General features: G+C 40.7%; 2 protein-coding genes across 4 annotated transcripts in view; one reads left to right on the top strand and one right to left on the bottom strand.

Annotated features, from left to right (window-relative positions):
• The first annotated feature begins 85 nt into the window (after nt 1-85).
• morn2 (MORN repeat containing 2) lies at nt 86-2035 on the top strand. Its single transcript, XM_071501830.1, has 6 exons — nt 86-335; nt 490-522; nt 605-655; nt 728-834; nt 953-1089; nt 1750-2035. Exons 1-6 carry the CDS (start codon nt 329-331, stop codon nt 1868-1870), a joined length of 456 nt encoding a protein of 151 aa, XP_071357931.1. The 5' UTR covers nt 86-328; the 3' UTR covers nt 1871-2035.
• Nucleotides 2036-2299: 264 nt separating this feature from the next.
• The window catches only part of strip2 (striatin interacting protein 2), a 28717-nt gene continuing 13999 nt past the window's right edge, over nt 2300-17017 (bottom strand). For 2 of the 3 annotated variants that reach the window (XM_071501827.1, XM_071501829.1), the window contains exons 9-22: nt 16770-16958; nt 15962-16012; nt 12659-12891; nt 11592-11657; nt 11437-11500; nt 10781-10852; nt 10570-10644; nt 9912-10009; nt 9263-9389; nt 7995-8095; nt 7272-7338; nt 7058-7162; nt 6408-6612; nt 2300-5224 (exon numbers count right to left, since the gene is read on the bottom strand). In XM_071501827.1, the coding sequence (XP_071357928.1) occupies nt 4974-5224; nt 6408-6612; nt 7058-7162; nt 7272-7338; nt 7995-8095; nt 9263-9389; nt 9912-10009; nt 10570-10644; nt 10781-10852; nt 11437-11500; nt 11592-11657; nt 12659-12891; nt 15962-16012; nt 16770-16958 (1704 nt within the window). In that variant the 3' untranslated portion in view covers nt 2300-4973. The remainder of the gene's footprint in view (nt 5225-6407; nt 6613-7057; nt 7163-7271; nt 7339-7994; nt 8096-9262; nt 9390-9911; nt 10010-10569; nt 10645-10780; nt 10853-11436; nt 11501-11591; nt 11658-12658; nt 12892-15961; nt 16013-16769; nt 16959-17017) is intronic. The other variant, XM_071501828.1, reaches the window with a different exon arrangement.

The raw sequence follows: 17017 nt of genomic DNA, 5'->3' as shown, positions 1-17017 counted from the left end.
AGCTGATAATTATAATTAGTGACGCTGTTAAAAAAATAATAAAAAAAAAAAAAAAAAAAAAAAGGTAAGGCTGCACCAAATTTGTAACCATGGTAACGGCAGTTTGCGTCGGCCAGCTCGTACAACACATACAGCCGAGTGCTTACTTCAGACAGAAATTGTTATTTTTAGGACAAACGAGTGAACGAGAATGGCATACAATTAGCCAGTATCCTTCCCACAACTTTTTATTTAGTTGTTTTACTTTTCACACCACAGAAATTGGCCGGTACACAGCGTTTCCTGTCGGTTCTGACAGCCATCTGCCAGCTGGGGGAAGCTGTCACGGATGTCTGGTGGGGTGTGATTATGAAGATTTGATTTCTAACACCCCAGCACACACACACACACACACACACACACACACACACACACACACACACACACACACACACACCTCCTTCTGTCTTTCCTATCTGCTATCTAAATTTGTTTCATTTTCATTTTCAGACAACAAGGAAAGCGATTCTTTAAATTTTCATGGTAAGTATCCAAGTTGTATACCTGGAAAAAAAAAAAAAAATTGCATATTCACCTTGAGGAAAATACTTCTGTTTGTTTGCAGGGGAACAACCTATAAGGGCAACATACGTTTTTCCAAATGGGGACAGATATGGTGAGTGGTAACTGATTACACCTGACATTACACATCACATCAGGTCTGTGTCAACTTCTCTTCCGCCCACAGAGGGGGAGTTCAGCAGGTCTGCATCTGGAGCACTGATGAGGAGTGGCATTGGTAAACACACCTCAGTAAATGGGATCATATACACTGGAGAGTGGCATGACGACAAGGTATGCATAGCTATATGTCTAAATACTCATCTGAAGTCAGTGACTAAAGCCTGGAGGGTTTTATTTTCCTTGTAGTTTGTCATTATTGTTCAGTGTCTCCCTCTGTTCCTTCTCCCAGATGCATGGCAGAGGGACCTTGCAGCATCCCTCTGGAGCACTATATGAAGGAGAATTCAAAGAAAACATGTACCATGGCACAGGAACATATACCTTCCCAGATGGTTCTACTTACAAAGGCCCCTTTCACAAGAACAGGTAAAAAGCAATCCATTTTAGGCACTTATTTTAATGTTTTCTGAAAAGAGCTGAGCCCAGTAGGATGCTTCATATACTGTAGTTGAGAGCTATTTTGCTTTTTTTATGTGCAGTGTTTCAGAGTACCCCTCTTTTATGACCAGAATACAGCAGCAGCAGAAAGGCTCAGGACTGCTGTACATTAGTCAATGAATCGATTAGTTGACAGATAATTAATAAGCGACTGTTTTGATAATAGATTTTTAGTTAGTCTTGTGAAGCAAATATGCCAAAAGTTCAATAGCTTGAGCTTCTCAGTTGTGCATATTTACTTTTCTTCTTTGTGTTATGTGGTAGTAAATCAATCATTTTGGGGTATTTTTCACTATTTTTGATTATTTATCAAGAAAAATAATCAGTGGAGTAATTGATAATCACAGTTGTCATTAGTGGCAGCCCTAGTTTGGGCCACCTTAATATGACACATGTCCTGTGCTGTGAGACAAGATTAAATGTTATGACAGAGATAACAACATTTTTCTGATGTTGCACACAGTTTATGAATTTCTTTTCTTCTGGCAAATATTAAAACTCAACAAAAAACTTTTTTTTTTTAGTTTTGGCTGCACACTTACACCAAATATAAGACTTTATTTGTCTTACCTGATGTATGATTTCTAGGTTGGAGGGAGAAGGGGCTTTCACTAACACACAAGGAGTGGCTTGGACGGGAGAGTTTCATGGCAAAGCAGCACTGGGTCTGAAAATGCAGCTCAACATTTCTGCAAAACCAACATTATAGTACTGTGGCTTACAAAGCATTGTATCATACTGCATATCCTACATCTTATTGAAGTGTATAAGAGAAGATTTTTTCGGGGTATTGTATTCAACGCAATTCCTTCTTTGCATGTGATAAATACACTGTACTAAATGCTGACAGATAAACCTGTGTTACTGCTCAACACATCCTTGTATGTCTGCGTATTGGTGGTTGAATATCAGTGAGTCATGTTTCTGGCTCTGAGTCACTCTCCGCTCTATCTCCTGCCTTCCTGGTGGCGGTGCTCCAACACAGCAAGTGTCTCTTTGTGTGAGCTTCATTTCACTTGGGAAATATCACACGGGGGTTATTTTCTCTGGCATTTTGTCTCCATAACTTTATGCAGCCATGAGAGGAGAGGTGCATTACAAGCTACATGACTCTAAAATAAATCCAGGAATATTAATGTAGGTTTTCTACCAGTTACTTTATTATACAATTTTTGTTAACTTGCTTTAAGATTCGTAAACCCCCTGACATTTATCATTTCTAAATTATACCGTATCATGATTCTATGAGGGTGAAGGACGGGTGCAGGTCAGTTCTACATTAGTACACCACCAGCCAAGCGCTGAGGGGCATATGCTCACATCCACATCCACATCCACAACAGCTGTACCCGAGCTGTTGGAACATTGGCCAGAGGAAGTGTGTGATGTGACGGTCAGTTTGACCTTCAGTGTTTGAGTGTGTGTGAACCAGCTCTCCACCCACTGTTGCCCTGCACAACTCCCTCAGCTAATGAATAATTACTTCACAATCACAATTGTTCAACATTGTTTAATAAGCAACTCTGATATTGTAATTTTTCATTCTATTTAATAATGCCTCTATGGATCTGTAATTGCACATACCCCTGAACAAATTCAGTATTGAGTATTTATCTATACTATACAGATATGGAAATGTGTGTAACAAAAACACATATATACTGTAGTAACATCCATATAATGCTAAACACTTCTGGTAAACTACTGTACCAGATACAAGAACAACAATTTTCATTGATTGTACAATTTTCAGGTAGAAAAGAACATTTCAGTATTGCAAACCCTTAGTGGTGATTTGAATGAAAAACCTTAAATATGATCATGGAGGCAACAACAATGAAATAAAAATAGAAAATGGCACTCAAATTTGGCACAAGATACCAAAAATACATCTGAACATTAAATGCAACTGACATAAATTCTAACTCACAATCAGTTTTTGTGTTTAGACAGTGATGTGCAGTCTATGCAGGAAATGTTTAGTGCTTCAGGTGTTATTTTAGTATAAGAATGTGATGATAAATGTGTATTCACCACTACAGATAATGAGCTAGATGACGGGAAGGAAGCTTTTAAAACTCTTGCAATATATTATCTCCATAAACCTGAGAATCTATAAAGTATACGATAATATCTTTAAACATTTCACCTTCCTGAAGAAGAAAAAATAAATAAAATCCCTTGTAGAGCAGAACACTGTGACTTTAAGATAAAAAAGTACATCTTCTAATTGTGCTGGAAACATCAGTAGACAAAAAAAGCCATTCCAAATACCATATTAGAGTGTGAACAGGCACTCAAAACAAAACAGTGGCCATGCACATCCCCACAGCGAAGCACAAGACTGAGTGTCAAAATTATTGGCCTATACAAAGATAATACAGGACGGCTCTTGGCCCCGCAAGGTGAGTCGATAACAATCTGAACCAGTGATATGAAAATGAGGTGACCATGCTTTTTTTTTGTCCTCTGTGCTTCTTTGTGTGCTTCAGTAGAGACATTTCCAAGAAACACTTCACAACTCAGGTAGTAGGTAGTCGCAGGTAAAGGAACGGGAAGGTTCAGCTGAAGACGAACTAGAAAAAACAGCACCATTTTAGTGACAACATGTTCTTCCAAGCAAGCGTGGCAAAGTGCTCACCAAGGCCGCCACCGGGAAGCTCAGTGCTTTACGTGTTGTGCTGTTGTCTGGCAGATGGAGAACGTGTCAGCGGGTTGAAGCAGGGAGTCAAAATGAACCTGCGTACAGAAGTCTTTCTATTCTGAAGTTCAAATCGTGTATATGAATAAATCCTAGACGATATCAGCGACTACAGATCTGAGAACAAAGATACTGATATTTTCTGGAATAACAAGGATTCTGTTATAAGGTGAATTTTGTTTTAAAAGAGATCAAATCAGAATGCAGTTTCTTCAAGCAGATGCTGTTTGTTTTGTGCTCCAAAAACCATCCTCTCCACATTTACGCATTTTTTGATAACCAGTTTTTTCTTTCTGTGCATACATACTTAAAACATCCACAAACAAACCATACACTTAGAGCTGGTATATTTCTTTTTTTTGGTGCCTTTTTTTTTTGGATTAAATAGCTCCAACCTCCAACATCTGGACGATCAGAATGACCCTGTGGTTTGCTTCCAAAAGGACTTTTTTTTCTAGAAAACACATAAAAACTTTCAAATCCATCACAGACAAACTACAACCCAAACTCTTGTAGTAAATGTGACAAAATAAAAAAAGGCATTAACTGATTAGAAATCATTTAAATTTACATCTTTCAAAAAAAAAAAAAAAAAATCACATATCAAAATGTTTAACTACACACACTGATACAAATAAATTGGAAAACATCACTACAGAGTCAAAAAGCACCAACATGTTATAAAGGGGGGGGACATACACTATAAACTGACCTTTTGTGTTGTTGTGTAACATGGGGGGGGCAGTATAACTGGCCAAAACAGTCTCCTGCTACAGTGATACAAGATGTTTCTTATGAACTGCTACCTCTGTTCCTGCCTGTCACGTCCATGTGTGTTCACAGTAGTCATAGGCACATGTTAGCATCAAACGCGTGTGTGTGTGTGTGTGTGTGTGTGGCATCGATTTGTGTCACTGCATGACCTGGGAGGTGACTTCTCCAGTCTCGTTTTTTCCTTCAGCCTCCCCCCTTCCGTTCCTTCCTCCTGTTCTCGTCCGATCCCATTCTTGCTGTAATGCCACACCCTAAAGCCCCCCCAAGCTCACATGTGACCTCTTCACTACCACGCCCTCCCCACCCTCCCCATCCTCAACCCTCTCCCTCCCCTCCATCACGGATTCTGCAGCAGCCCCTCCCACTGGATCGGCTGGGAGAACACCTCTCTCTCCAGCCACATCTCGTAGCTGTAGTGGAAGTCCTCGGGCAGGTCCACGCGCTGGCCCAGCACGCTCTGCAGGCAGTTGTCCACAGGCATGAAGTCTCCATTCTTGTTCTTGTCGTAGCGGCGGCTGTTGAACTTCTCGATGCTCTCACGCAGGGCGCACTCCTCCGCCTGGAAGTCCCAAGGCCGAGCATCGATATCTGGGACGAGAGGAGGGACCATTTAATCAATCTCAAAGACACTTTTTTTTCATATATATGCTTGAATGTTCACACTTATGCATTTCACCTCATATTATGAATGTAAAAATACTTATTTTTCTCAGCAATAACGCAAAACCCAAAATACCTTCCATCTCCTATCATTTCTCCCCCTTATCCTCTCCCTCTCTTTACTCCCACCCATCTATTCTCTCTAACACTCATGGTGACAGATCGCTTGCTCTCCTGCAAGGGACTGTGACCCTGAAAAGTCCCCCTTTCTCTGTTGCTATGGCAACGCAAGTCTGCTTGCCAGTGGCTGTTGGAGCATTGTATTTCACACACACACTCACACACACACACAAATGTACAATAACCATTCAGACAGATTCATAAACACGCATGTACACATCCACCATTAATTACCCAATTAGCATGTAGTAACCTGAAATGTGGAGGAGGACTGCTGGGACCAATTATTGCTGTGACCGCTTCATTTATGAAGACCTGAGAGGATAATTTGAGTTATGGCTCTTGGAGAATGACAAATAAGGGCCAGATTATCCCTCAACCTGTTGTGAGATCTAACATTCCTGAGGACTATCAAAGTCTTTCACAGTATTTTTTCGTGAAGCTGCACTTGATGAAACACATGTTTAATCACCTTACTGGTGGTGGAAGATAAAAATATCAAGCATATAAAGAAAGTTTTGCAAACCAGCTTTCTTTATATACTTTACTCTTTAAATTGTATAATACTAAAATGCTTTTTTCCCCCTTTTGTTTACTTTTTAATAAAACCTAACCAAAACAAACCTATCCTAAATGTGTTTATGTATGAATTGTTCTTGTTTATTTATCATTTTAATATTTACTATGTCCCCTTTTTCATTTCTCAGTATTCAAATGATAAAATTTCTGTTAAGGGAGAAAAATAAAGCTGCTGTGGATATTAAATCAGTAAATGTCCTTAATGCACAAAAAGTCCCCAATCCAAACTTATGCAAAGAAAAATTAAACACATAATTTGTAATAAAGTGTGGCCAGCCTGGCACTAAACTGACTCATTCTGGATGTGAATCATCATCTCTACAGTGCCAGAACAGTTCTTTATTAGCTCAGCTTAACTCAAAGTGAACAGTTTAAACAGCTCATGACTCTGGTTCGGCAGGTTGTTCTTCACCATTTCCATAGGCCCAGTCGTCGTTGAGCCTGTGGCGGACTTTCTGGTAGATGGCCGACATGGTCTTCATGTTGCTCTTCCTCCACTGGCGGCCCAGGTACTTGGTCTGGATCTTAAGCAGCTTGAGAACGTAGAGCTGCATCATGGCCTGTTTCACCTTCAGGGCTCTCTTCAGGATGGGGGCAGACTTGAACACCACCAGCATCTGGTAAGGAATTGGGAATCAAGGGGGGGGGGGGGTTTGCAGCCCTCATTAGTTTTTCTCTTCACTGATCTGTATTTGAGCTAAAATAACCTTAGTGCCATCTCATAATGGAACAACTTATTCCCTGCTGAGTCCCTTAGTTTGCAGTCAGATGCTGATGGGACATGCAGATGGTAGATCCGGTCCTGTGTCCAGTTCATTAGGAGATTCAGTTTAATATTAGTTTTAAAATCTCATTTCTTAATCCAAATGTAATAGAACCCTGCATATTTTTTGGAGAAGATAAAGTATATGATTCACTTGGATTTTGCAGAGTTGAAATTAACATATAACAGTGTAAAAAAACAAGATTTTAAGAATTAAAATTTGATCATTTTTATAGTGGAGCAAGTGGAAAATTTCACCCCAGTGCTACACGGCTTTGCTGTGATTCAGGATTACTCACCATGGTCCTTGAGTGTTTCCACTTGGTCAGCTTGTTCAGGATTCTCAGCAGGTTGATACAAGAGAACAGGTTCCTCCAGCAGAATTGGTTGCTGTCTCCTGCTTCCTGAAAACACACACACGGACATGCGCATATAAAGCGAGGTCGAGCTCCATTCCTACTTGATACAGTGCTTACTTCATACAGTAAGGATCAATCAGGTGTTTTGACTCACTAAGCTCTCAGCTGTGAGCTCAGGCATCTCATGGACCACACAGTGCGGAAAGTCCAGCACACAGATACTGCAAAGAAAACACACACAAACACACGTTCCAGATCAGCTCATCACTTTATACACTGTCACAACACTTGAACCCTCCTATTTTCCTTGATTAATTTTTCAAATAATCTTGAACTGCAAAAGCTGTGATAGAGCATTTTGGGTAGTTCACTGCTGCCCCAATTTTATATATATTCATATTTCATACAGTCCAGTCTATCAGTCCAGTTTTAGAGCCATCACACAAGCTAAACAGCCCGACTGGATCCTGTCACCTGCAGACAGGGTCTCCTGTCATTTAATTTCTTTCTGTCATTTTCTTTTTTTTATCCTGGGATTGCATTGCTGTGAAGCCATCTGTGCCGCTTCCTGAGAGTCACACCCATACCACCGGCTTACCTGTTTTGTACTGTCAAAAACAAGGCGTCAAATTTTTGCTTTGAGAATTTTTAAACTGCTTCAGTTTGACATATTTTCATCCACTCAGTGTAGACTGCTGTCGGTGGGAATAGGAGCATACGGCAGTGTGACCTTGTTGGTGAGACACAGTGAGATTAACAAAGAGGACAGCAATTTATACATAGTTTTGTGCTAACCCTAACCCTAGAGCTCAGCTGTAACTTTTAAATAGAAGAACAAGATATGTGGTGCTTTAAGTCCAAGAGAAAAGGATCTTACCTGTTTTTGGCACTGATGTAGGACATGATGTTCTGGTTGAAGAACTTGAGGATGAGTGGGATACAGTTGGCAAACACCAGGTGCTGGGAGACAATCTCAAACTGCAGGAATAGAGGAGGCGGCAGTGTGAAGAGTTAAGAGAGTTTGACAGCCTGGAAAAGAGCAACGACTAAAAATGTAACTCTTTATTTGAATGCTCACATGCCTGATTTGATCCTTTGGTCTTATAAAAAAATAATTTTACTTAGTTCATAGTCACACAGCACTTTTTAGATGCTGTAAAAGACACAATAAAGGACTGACAGATGATGATGTCGATGGGATAAACCCTGGGAGGGAAAATCCATATTTCTAGAAATAAGAGGAAAAAAAAAAAATCCTTTAGCCAATAATCCTGTATCATTGATGAGTTTCCTTTGCGAGGAAAAGGTCAAGAACCAGGGGATTATTATCCTCATGTGGCAGCGATATAAAATCCTTTACCTCATCCAAGAAGATTAAAAACGATTCTGCTGCTGATCATGAGCTCATATTTCAGTATTTAATTGACTGTGGTTGTTTAAAATGTGCTATATTTAGCCTTATTTTCTGCACTCACTGACTCCTAACTAACTAGTTTGTCCTTGAAATCAGTTTTTATAATACAATGTATGTGTTTAGTGGTTAAATGATGTACAAGACTAATCAATATGACTCGATGTGTCCTGTTGTGGCAGCAGAGGGCGCTACCACAATAACTGTAAAGGGAAGCTAATTCAAACAGTGTGAAGGAATGTCCCTTTCTAGCAATAGAAAATATCCCTATCCTACTGAACCAAAGAACGGCTGATAGTAGAAATTAAAAAAAGATATTGAGCACTTGAAATCAGGCCAAATCCTATTCAGAAAAAGAGCAGATTTTAGACCACACGCTCTCCTTCAATCCCTCTCCGTTTCCTGTAGTCACAGAGCTTCAACTGAGAGTCTATACGGCTGATGCAGGTTTGTGAGGTGTGAGGAAGAGGGTGGAGGTCCAAAGGTGGGGGGAGGTGTGGAGGATGAAAGTAATGGCACGCTTGACCGGATAATCAGGTGGCGGATAGTGGGGGAGGTGCATGGATATTAGTGTATGTGTACGCTGGGTGGAGGCAAGATGGATAAAGAGAAGAAAAATGAAAGAGGAGAGAAAGATGGTAATGTGAAGTGCCTGTAGGATGGAGGACTGGAGGTGTCTGTGTGTGTGTGTGTGTGTGTGTGTGTGTGTGTGTGTGTGTGTGTGTGTGTGTAACCTGATAGATATGGTTGAGTTTGAAGTGTTTGAGGAGCAGCAGCAGCAGAGCAGAGATGGCCTTGACGATGATTTCCTTGTGACGGTTCACGTCAATTCCCAGCTTCATGCTCTGAAGGACCGTGATACTGGAGGACACACACACACACACACACACACACACACTGTAAGACCTTCAAGTCTGTAATAATACAGCTTTGACTCGATAAGAGAAAAAAAAAAAAGCTTTAAGAGACAGACTGAAAACAGCAGATGTTTCGATTAGTCTGTTGCTGCATCTGATGCAGCTGAGGTTTTTCCAGCTAGTGCACAATTTCAAACCAGACTGTATGAATTTCAGTCATGACAATGTCAGACAGGGCTGTGAATTTTTTGAGTTGGTGGTTTTTATTCTTTTCTCAACACGGAAACTGTCAGTGTCAGCTGCTCTAAAACTGGGCCCTCCTGCAGACCAAAAAGAATCTGCAGTAAGTGTATTTCTGCGAGTATTTCATCAGCCCGGAAAAATGTTTGTGAACGTGTAGCTTCAGTGTGAAGATGCTCAACAAACACCACTAAATGGTGATGACACTGACAGCATACAGCGTCCTGTTTGCGGCTCTAGATGTCTGCAGCTTTAAGCAACGCAGCCGTCTTTCAACAGTACTTACGGCATCTCCTCAGGCAGCACATCAGCCAGGATGTTGATGGAGTCAGTTTTGGCTTTGGAGGTGGGAGCTGCAGCCAGAAGGAGCTTCAGGAGGGCGATCTGACGCAGAAAAAAAAACAATGCAAAACATTACAGCTAGTTACAGTTCAAAACATGCATTGTCATACAACAGGTCAAATCTAGCTTAGTTCAAGACCTCTAAATTGCTTCCCACACATAAAACTTTTTCAGTGAGTCAAAAAGTATTTCCAGTATGTATAATTAAGTACAATAATATGCTAAATGAAATGGTAATTCTGTCTGATTGTAGGGCTAGGTAAAATATGGTGCTCCTCGATACATCTAATCATGACTTTGTTTCCACATGAAGGTTCACAGCTACAAAAAATACACAGTCTGTGTACATCTAAAAACAACATTAAACAGACATTCCTAAACTTTTCAAGACCCATGTCCAACTTAATTGAAATTCCCACATTTGATTAAAGTTTGATTTGATGTTTCTGCAAATTTACACTGTTTTGATGGATAAAACACGTTTTCTAGCAGAGAAGTGTGATGCAGTGTGTTTCCACATTATAAAAAAAATTCATATGCTGTTCTTATCAAATAAAGAGCAGCAACGCCAGACGTTCTGTGCCGTATTCCAAGCTACTCACCACATACTGGGAAAGGTTAGGAAGCATGCCCAGGTACAGCATCTCTGTTGGCGTCTCCTCCACCTCCTCCTCACCCTGTACAACACAACACACATGATATTTCAGACACAAACAAAACAGCAGTTTTTCTAGTCTGATTAAACAGCATCCGTTTCTTTACTCTCAGATAAAACATTAAAAAGAAATATATATGGTCGGTAAGATTACTGACCAGCGTCATTGGACACTGCTGTAGCTCCTCCTCCCTCTTGATCTGGACTTCAGCAATAGAGACATATTTGTGCTGAAGAGGAAAAACAACACAAATTACTGTTAATAAAAGACGAGGTTAAGTAGCATTGCTAACTGACAACAACAGGGATATTCCTCTGTGTAGCTACACTTCACAGTCTATTTAAACAAGAGGTATGGATTTTTAAGTGAGATGCCAGTGTCAGGGGATTCAGCTGTGAAGGAGTATTGATTAGGAGACCATAATAAGCCACAGCAAAGAAGAACTAGAATTACAGCCTCATGGTTGTATGGCTCCACCAACCAGCCAAGCTGCAGGAAATATGGTCACAATCTCAACTTCCTGATTTACAGCATTGAATAATGGTCAGAGGTGTTTTTGTAGAACATTATGATGTCACAGTGAAGCTGACCTTTGACCAGTTGGATATGTCGTCACTTCATCATTTTATCCTACTAGACATTTGTGTTGAATTGTGTCATAATTATGAATTATGAGTATGAATTTGTGTGTTGCGGGCACTGTAACCTTTGATCTTTGACCACCAAAATCTAATCAGTTCAGTCCAAGTGAAAATCAAATAAGTCAAAAATATAGAAAGAATGAGATGAAACATCAGCAATTTCCCCGCTCACCTGTTTAAGAGTCTTGACACTCTCATGAATGGGTCTGGGCAGGCCCACCAAGGTCTCTGTGTCACTACAAAGCAACGAACAGTTACAGCAGACTGAAAGAAGAAAAGGTTTTGAAAAATATTGTAAGGACTTAATGTCTCTGATGAGGTACCCACTTTCCCAGAGTGAAGCCGATGAACTTGTTTCTGCTGGTTTCTAGGAAGTGTTCGATGTCTTTCTCCCTGTGAATACACAGACAGGCTGCAGTCAGATTTTATAGTCGTCTACATTTCTGCATCCCAACAAGCAACTGATCACCTTGTTTTCAAGGGAGCACTCATCTGCACACACCCACACAAACACACGCATAAGCTTTGTCAAATCTCCTCAGTCACGCTGTGTGCGAAGGGTACAGAACCTCCTACTGCTCCTATGTTGCAGTGCTCTGAACCAAAGACATGAAATGAACACACTTAATGATAAGGTTCACTCATGGAGAGACAGAATATAGGTTCGCTGATCCCGAATGCATTATAAATGCAGTGCTATATAGTGTTTGTGTCCTCTCTTAGATGCATTATTTATATCCCAGAAGCAGCGACAGCAGCACCCTGGAGAGACACACAGGCCACTGTCTGGAAAACACAGATGGAGAGCATATTGCCGGATGATAATAAGAAAGCAAACCGAGAGATAATTTTTTAATATTTAACTTTTAACTCAAACGGTGGCACAGAATCAGGGTGGGAAACTGACACCAGCTGCCAGCCAAATGGTGTTAATCCTGGCTGTGGGTGGGAAGTTTTCTCAACTGTAGTGGTCAAAATGGCAAGTGGCCAACCATCATTTGGAGGTTTTATTCTGTGGAATAAAAGCTAAGTGCTCTAAAACTAATAAAAAGTCATGCAGGGTTAATTTTTAGTAGGCACAGTAATGAATACCTGTATTATTTTTCATCGAAAGGTCTCACATAAGCTGTTTGTAATGCCATTTTATGTGCTGCAACACTTACTTTCAGGCCTGTGTATGGATATAAACATTGTAAATTTTCCTGAAGAGAGAAACAAAACTGTAAAGGGCACTTAAAAGTACCTTTTCAAACTTTGGGAACAGGCATATAGCTGTAGCCTTTAATTGTTAAAAAAGTCTATATACTTTTTAACAGTATTTTAAAGTCAACTGGTGTTTATTTCTCTTATGTGCTGCTAAAAGCTAAATAAGAAACAAAAACTGAGCAATTAACCTGACTTTAGGGGCCCAGGGGAGGCCTTTGGGGAAGTTGACCCTCTCTGTTGGAGGCCTCAGAGGAGGCGGTGGTGGTGGAGGCTGGATGATAACATCACGGTCCAGTGGGTCCACCTCGCCCTCGATGCCACTGTCTGTGTCCTCAGGATCCTCCTCCTCATCCCGGGCGTCGTCATTCTTGAAGGGGTCCCGCTCGTTGTACGTGTCCAGGCTGTCCTGTTTGACCAGGGGCTGGGAGAGAGAGAGAGGACTGGTGGTTAGAATGAGACTGAGTAACTAACACCATCCTATATTTTAAAATCTTCTTAAATATCAGCAGCAAAGTTGTAAATATGTGTAATGACTTGATCGAAATCCACCACACATACTTGACCTGATAGCAGACAGTATGTAACCTTTAATTCTTCAATATGCTAACTCATGCTTGTTTGCACATTGTTCAAACCTGCTTTATTCTAAATTTTTGTCTTAATCCAGAATTTTAAAAAAACAACAAAAACAAACAAACATATGTCAGGCTGAATTTTCTGGAAATGAGAATAAAATGACATAACAAGACATGTCAGTATTTTCATTTGACAGAATGGTGAATAGTTAGGCAGGTAAATTGATTTTAACACCTTAAAATATATTTTCAGACTAAACAAGGGATAACAGTATGTTCAGAGGTTAAAGTTCATGGAAAGTTTGAAACATCACTATAATGATGCTTTAGGAAAAGGCCATGTCTACTATTTTGAAGAGGTCAAGTTAAAGGAGAGAACTGGTTTTATTTTGAGTTATGGATAATATACTGGTGTCTACATCTAGTTTTTCCTAATTCCATTTCATTTTACAATGGATTATATATATATATATATATATATATATATATATATATATATATATATATATATATATATATATATACACACACACACACACACACACACACACACACACACACACACACACACACACACACACACACACACACACACACACACAGAGTAGGATTTGATGTAGCTACAGTCAGGCTGCAGGTAGACTCTAATTGGCCAAGATAGGATTTTGATTCCCCTTAGGTAACACTGGTGTGTTTTTACTGACAAAAAAAAAAGATTATTATTTCATCTGGCATTTTCAATCTGGACATGTGCCAGTTTCATATGTGGTTCTCACTTAGATACATACAATATCAAATTTGTGTGTCAACAGTAATAATGCACAAAACAGGTGAGTTTCTTGCAGACAAAGTATAAAAAAAAAGCTGCTGACTGAGAGCTATCTCTGTTATATCACATTTTGGCCACAATGGAAACATACTGTGAACAGCCTAACAAATAATAACAGCAATGAGGCTTGCAGTGTGAATAAATCCCAAAGGACAGGCGCAAACTGAGAAAGGAAACACTGGTCTCATCTTCCAAAGGAGGTGCCTCGAAAAGCTTACTAATTAACATATTATATATAGAAGTGTTGGTAGGTGTTTTTTCTCAACCTTTGGACAGAGCCATTTCAGTTCAGTTATTTCCCCTTCTCTTAGTGTTTACACTAAGCTGAGCTATGCTAAGCTAACCGGCTGCTGGTTGTAGCTTCATATTTATCCTACAAACATGATTACAAATCTTCTCATCTAACTCTAACATCTAAGTGAACAACTGTATTTTCCCCAAATCTTCTCTCTTATTTTGTCTTGTGAAGTCCTCTGTCATGTTGAGAACCACAGTGTTACCAAACTCCAGATATGGCAGCTAAAGTGGGACAAAAAGTCAACTTTCCACAGCAACAGCAAGCAAAGTTTCTGATTTAACTTACCACACAATTGCACTTCAAAAGTTACAGGCAAAAAAAAAAAATGCAAGCAAGGCCTAATAAGGCTAAGATTATATTTAGCTCTTATCTGCAAACAACCATTTCAGTACAAGTGCGAAACACACTTTCAGACACATACACACACAGTATCTCAGTTCAAACAAATTCTCTAATGAATGACTGTGGAAATAGTGCAAGCATCAGGCATGAGTCAGCGTTCTGGACATTAGTTGAGCTAGTGCAGTTGATGTATCGTGCGTCAGTGGTAGTACTAATGCTGGACTAAGTGAGGAGTAGAGTGAGTGTATGGTGGAGAGGAGGAAGGGAGGGAGAGAGGAGGAGAAACTATGTCGTGAGCCATTCTCTATGGTGAAGCCATTCTCTGCTATGTGGGACGTAAAGCTAGTGTTTTTCTATCAGGGTTAGGGGGCAACTGCTTTCAATGACATCCATTCAAGAGAGAGGTCAAGTGAAACCCAAATACAACACCTGCAGAAGTAAAACTATGTTCATGATGATCTCAGTTCACCTCCTCAATGAATGCATTTTAACGACATTGACCCCTAGTCCAGAGTCTACAGTGCAGGGTGATCTTTGAGGCCAAACCCAGTAGCAATGTGATGAGACTACAGGGGAGATGCTACTACTGTAGATGTCTGAGGTGACTGTCTTTATGGGATAGTGGATAGTGACCGCTCCAGCGCCAATGACAACAGCCAGCAAGTCAGCCCTGTCTCTCAAACCCCACACCCCCGTACTGAGCAGGCCACAGTGGAGGAAGAGGAGGAGGAGAGAGGAGGAAGAAAGAGGGTATGGAGAAGAGGGGATGGTTAGTAAGGGGTGATGGTTGAGGAGGGGGAGGAGAGGAGAAATGGAATAAGCACAGAAAGGAAGGAGGAAGTGGGAGGACAGGGAGTAAGAGGAGGAGGAGAGTGGGAGCAGCAATAGGACGAAGAGGAAATAGAGAAAGAAATAGGAAAGGGAATAAGAGAGGGTGGAGGAGCAGTGGAGGAAATGAAGGATAAGGGTAAAAATAACATTTAAAAAGGTGTCAGTGGGGATGGAGGAAACAGACTTGGCAAAAAGATTTAATAAGACAAGTGTAGAAGGAAGATAAGTAGGAGTATAAGAAAGAGAAGTATAGACAAAAAGAGAAAAAAATAGAGAACAAATATGCAAGATGGAGTGAATTACGTGGAATTGAAGGCAAAAGCAAGGCTGCACCAAAACCACATTCCTCATCCATTTCTTTCTAGATACAGATCAGAATTAAATCAACATGTGAAAAGGGTGAAATATAGGACATGTTAAATTGTTCTGGTGCATCCCATCAGGTGTGGATGACGTTAAATGACAGGAGGAGGAAGATAAGGAGGGGAGAAAGACAAGAAGGAGAAAGAGAGGCAGGAAAAAGAAGGTGGCAGGGAATTGGGAGAGGAGTGCAAAAAGTCCAGCGCAATGCAGAGAGAAAATGCAGAAGGAAAAGAGGGAATTTGTGGGTAAAGACCTGCTTCTTGGAAAAGGGACTGTCTCCTTCCAAGCTATCAACAAAGGCACTCTGTGGGGACACAAGGAAGAGGGGCAATGAGAAACCACAGGGCAATTAGAGAGAGAGAGAGAGAGCCTGTCCTGTCAAAGATCTACAAAAAACATGGGGCTGGGATTCCCAAGGCCGTCATAGCACCAAGGTCACCTGTGGTCACTGACCTACAACAGGAAACTGATGATGCTGGCACTAAAGCACTTCTAGAAAACCTGACCCAGCAAAGAGTTCGAGCATGAGTTACAGAGGGAAAATGCATAGATCCACTTTACCAGAAACAGATGAAGCTGTTCAACGATAAGAAGGCAAATAATGGAAAAATGAGTCTGGGTTAGCATTTATACGGCCATGTTAGTAGAACAGATCAGTTATACTGTAGGGTTACAGGTATCAAACACACATTTGCCTTCTATGTTACTGAGATAAATGAACAGCTGCCACAAAACTGAGACTAAGTAAGAAACTGCATTGGTAGGTGTGTGTGTGTCTTTTGGCTACAGAAATACTGTGAAGACACTAAAGCTCTAACATTTGCACCTCTGGTTTTGACTACATGTAGTTTTCAATGAATGCATATTAACATGTTGCATTTATGTCCCCTTGTTTGAATACGTGGAAGTTAAATGAATATGTGTGAGTGAAGTTGAGGAGAAGCTCTTTTATCTGATTGATCAAAGAGGAAGTAAAACATAAAGAGAGACTATAAAATGTCACACTACTGGTACACTCAAAATGTGTTTGTGTGTGGAAGATGGGGGTGTGGGGGCTGTACCCTGCGGCTGCGGCGGCCCCTCTTCTGCTGCTGCTGCTGTTCGATGAGCTCCATGGCGGAAGCTGGGGGCGAGGCTGCTCTCATGGCTCTGACCACCTTGATGCTGTCCTCCGGTAGCGGAGGCAGGTTGAGACGCTCTCGGCCTCGCACCTTCATCTCCTGGAGCTCCTCGAAACCCCCCAAGGTGAACTGGACAGAAGATTGGAGACAGAAGCACAACAAACAGGTTTATGCAGAGTGAATCATGT

Source organism: Trachinotus anak, unplaced genomic scaffold (genome assembly GCF_046630095.1).
Source record: "Trachinotus anak isolate AG129_WGS33_773 ecotype Australia unplaced genomic scaffold, CSIRO_AGI_Tana_v1 ptg000018l, whole genome shotgun sequence".
Taxonomy (NCBI): domain Eukaryota; kingdom Metazoa; phylum Chordata; class Actinopteri; order Carangiformes; family Carangidae; genus Trachinotus; species Trachinotus anak.
This window is presented reverse-complemented; position numbering and strand designations above follow the sequence as displayed.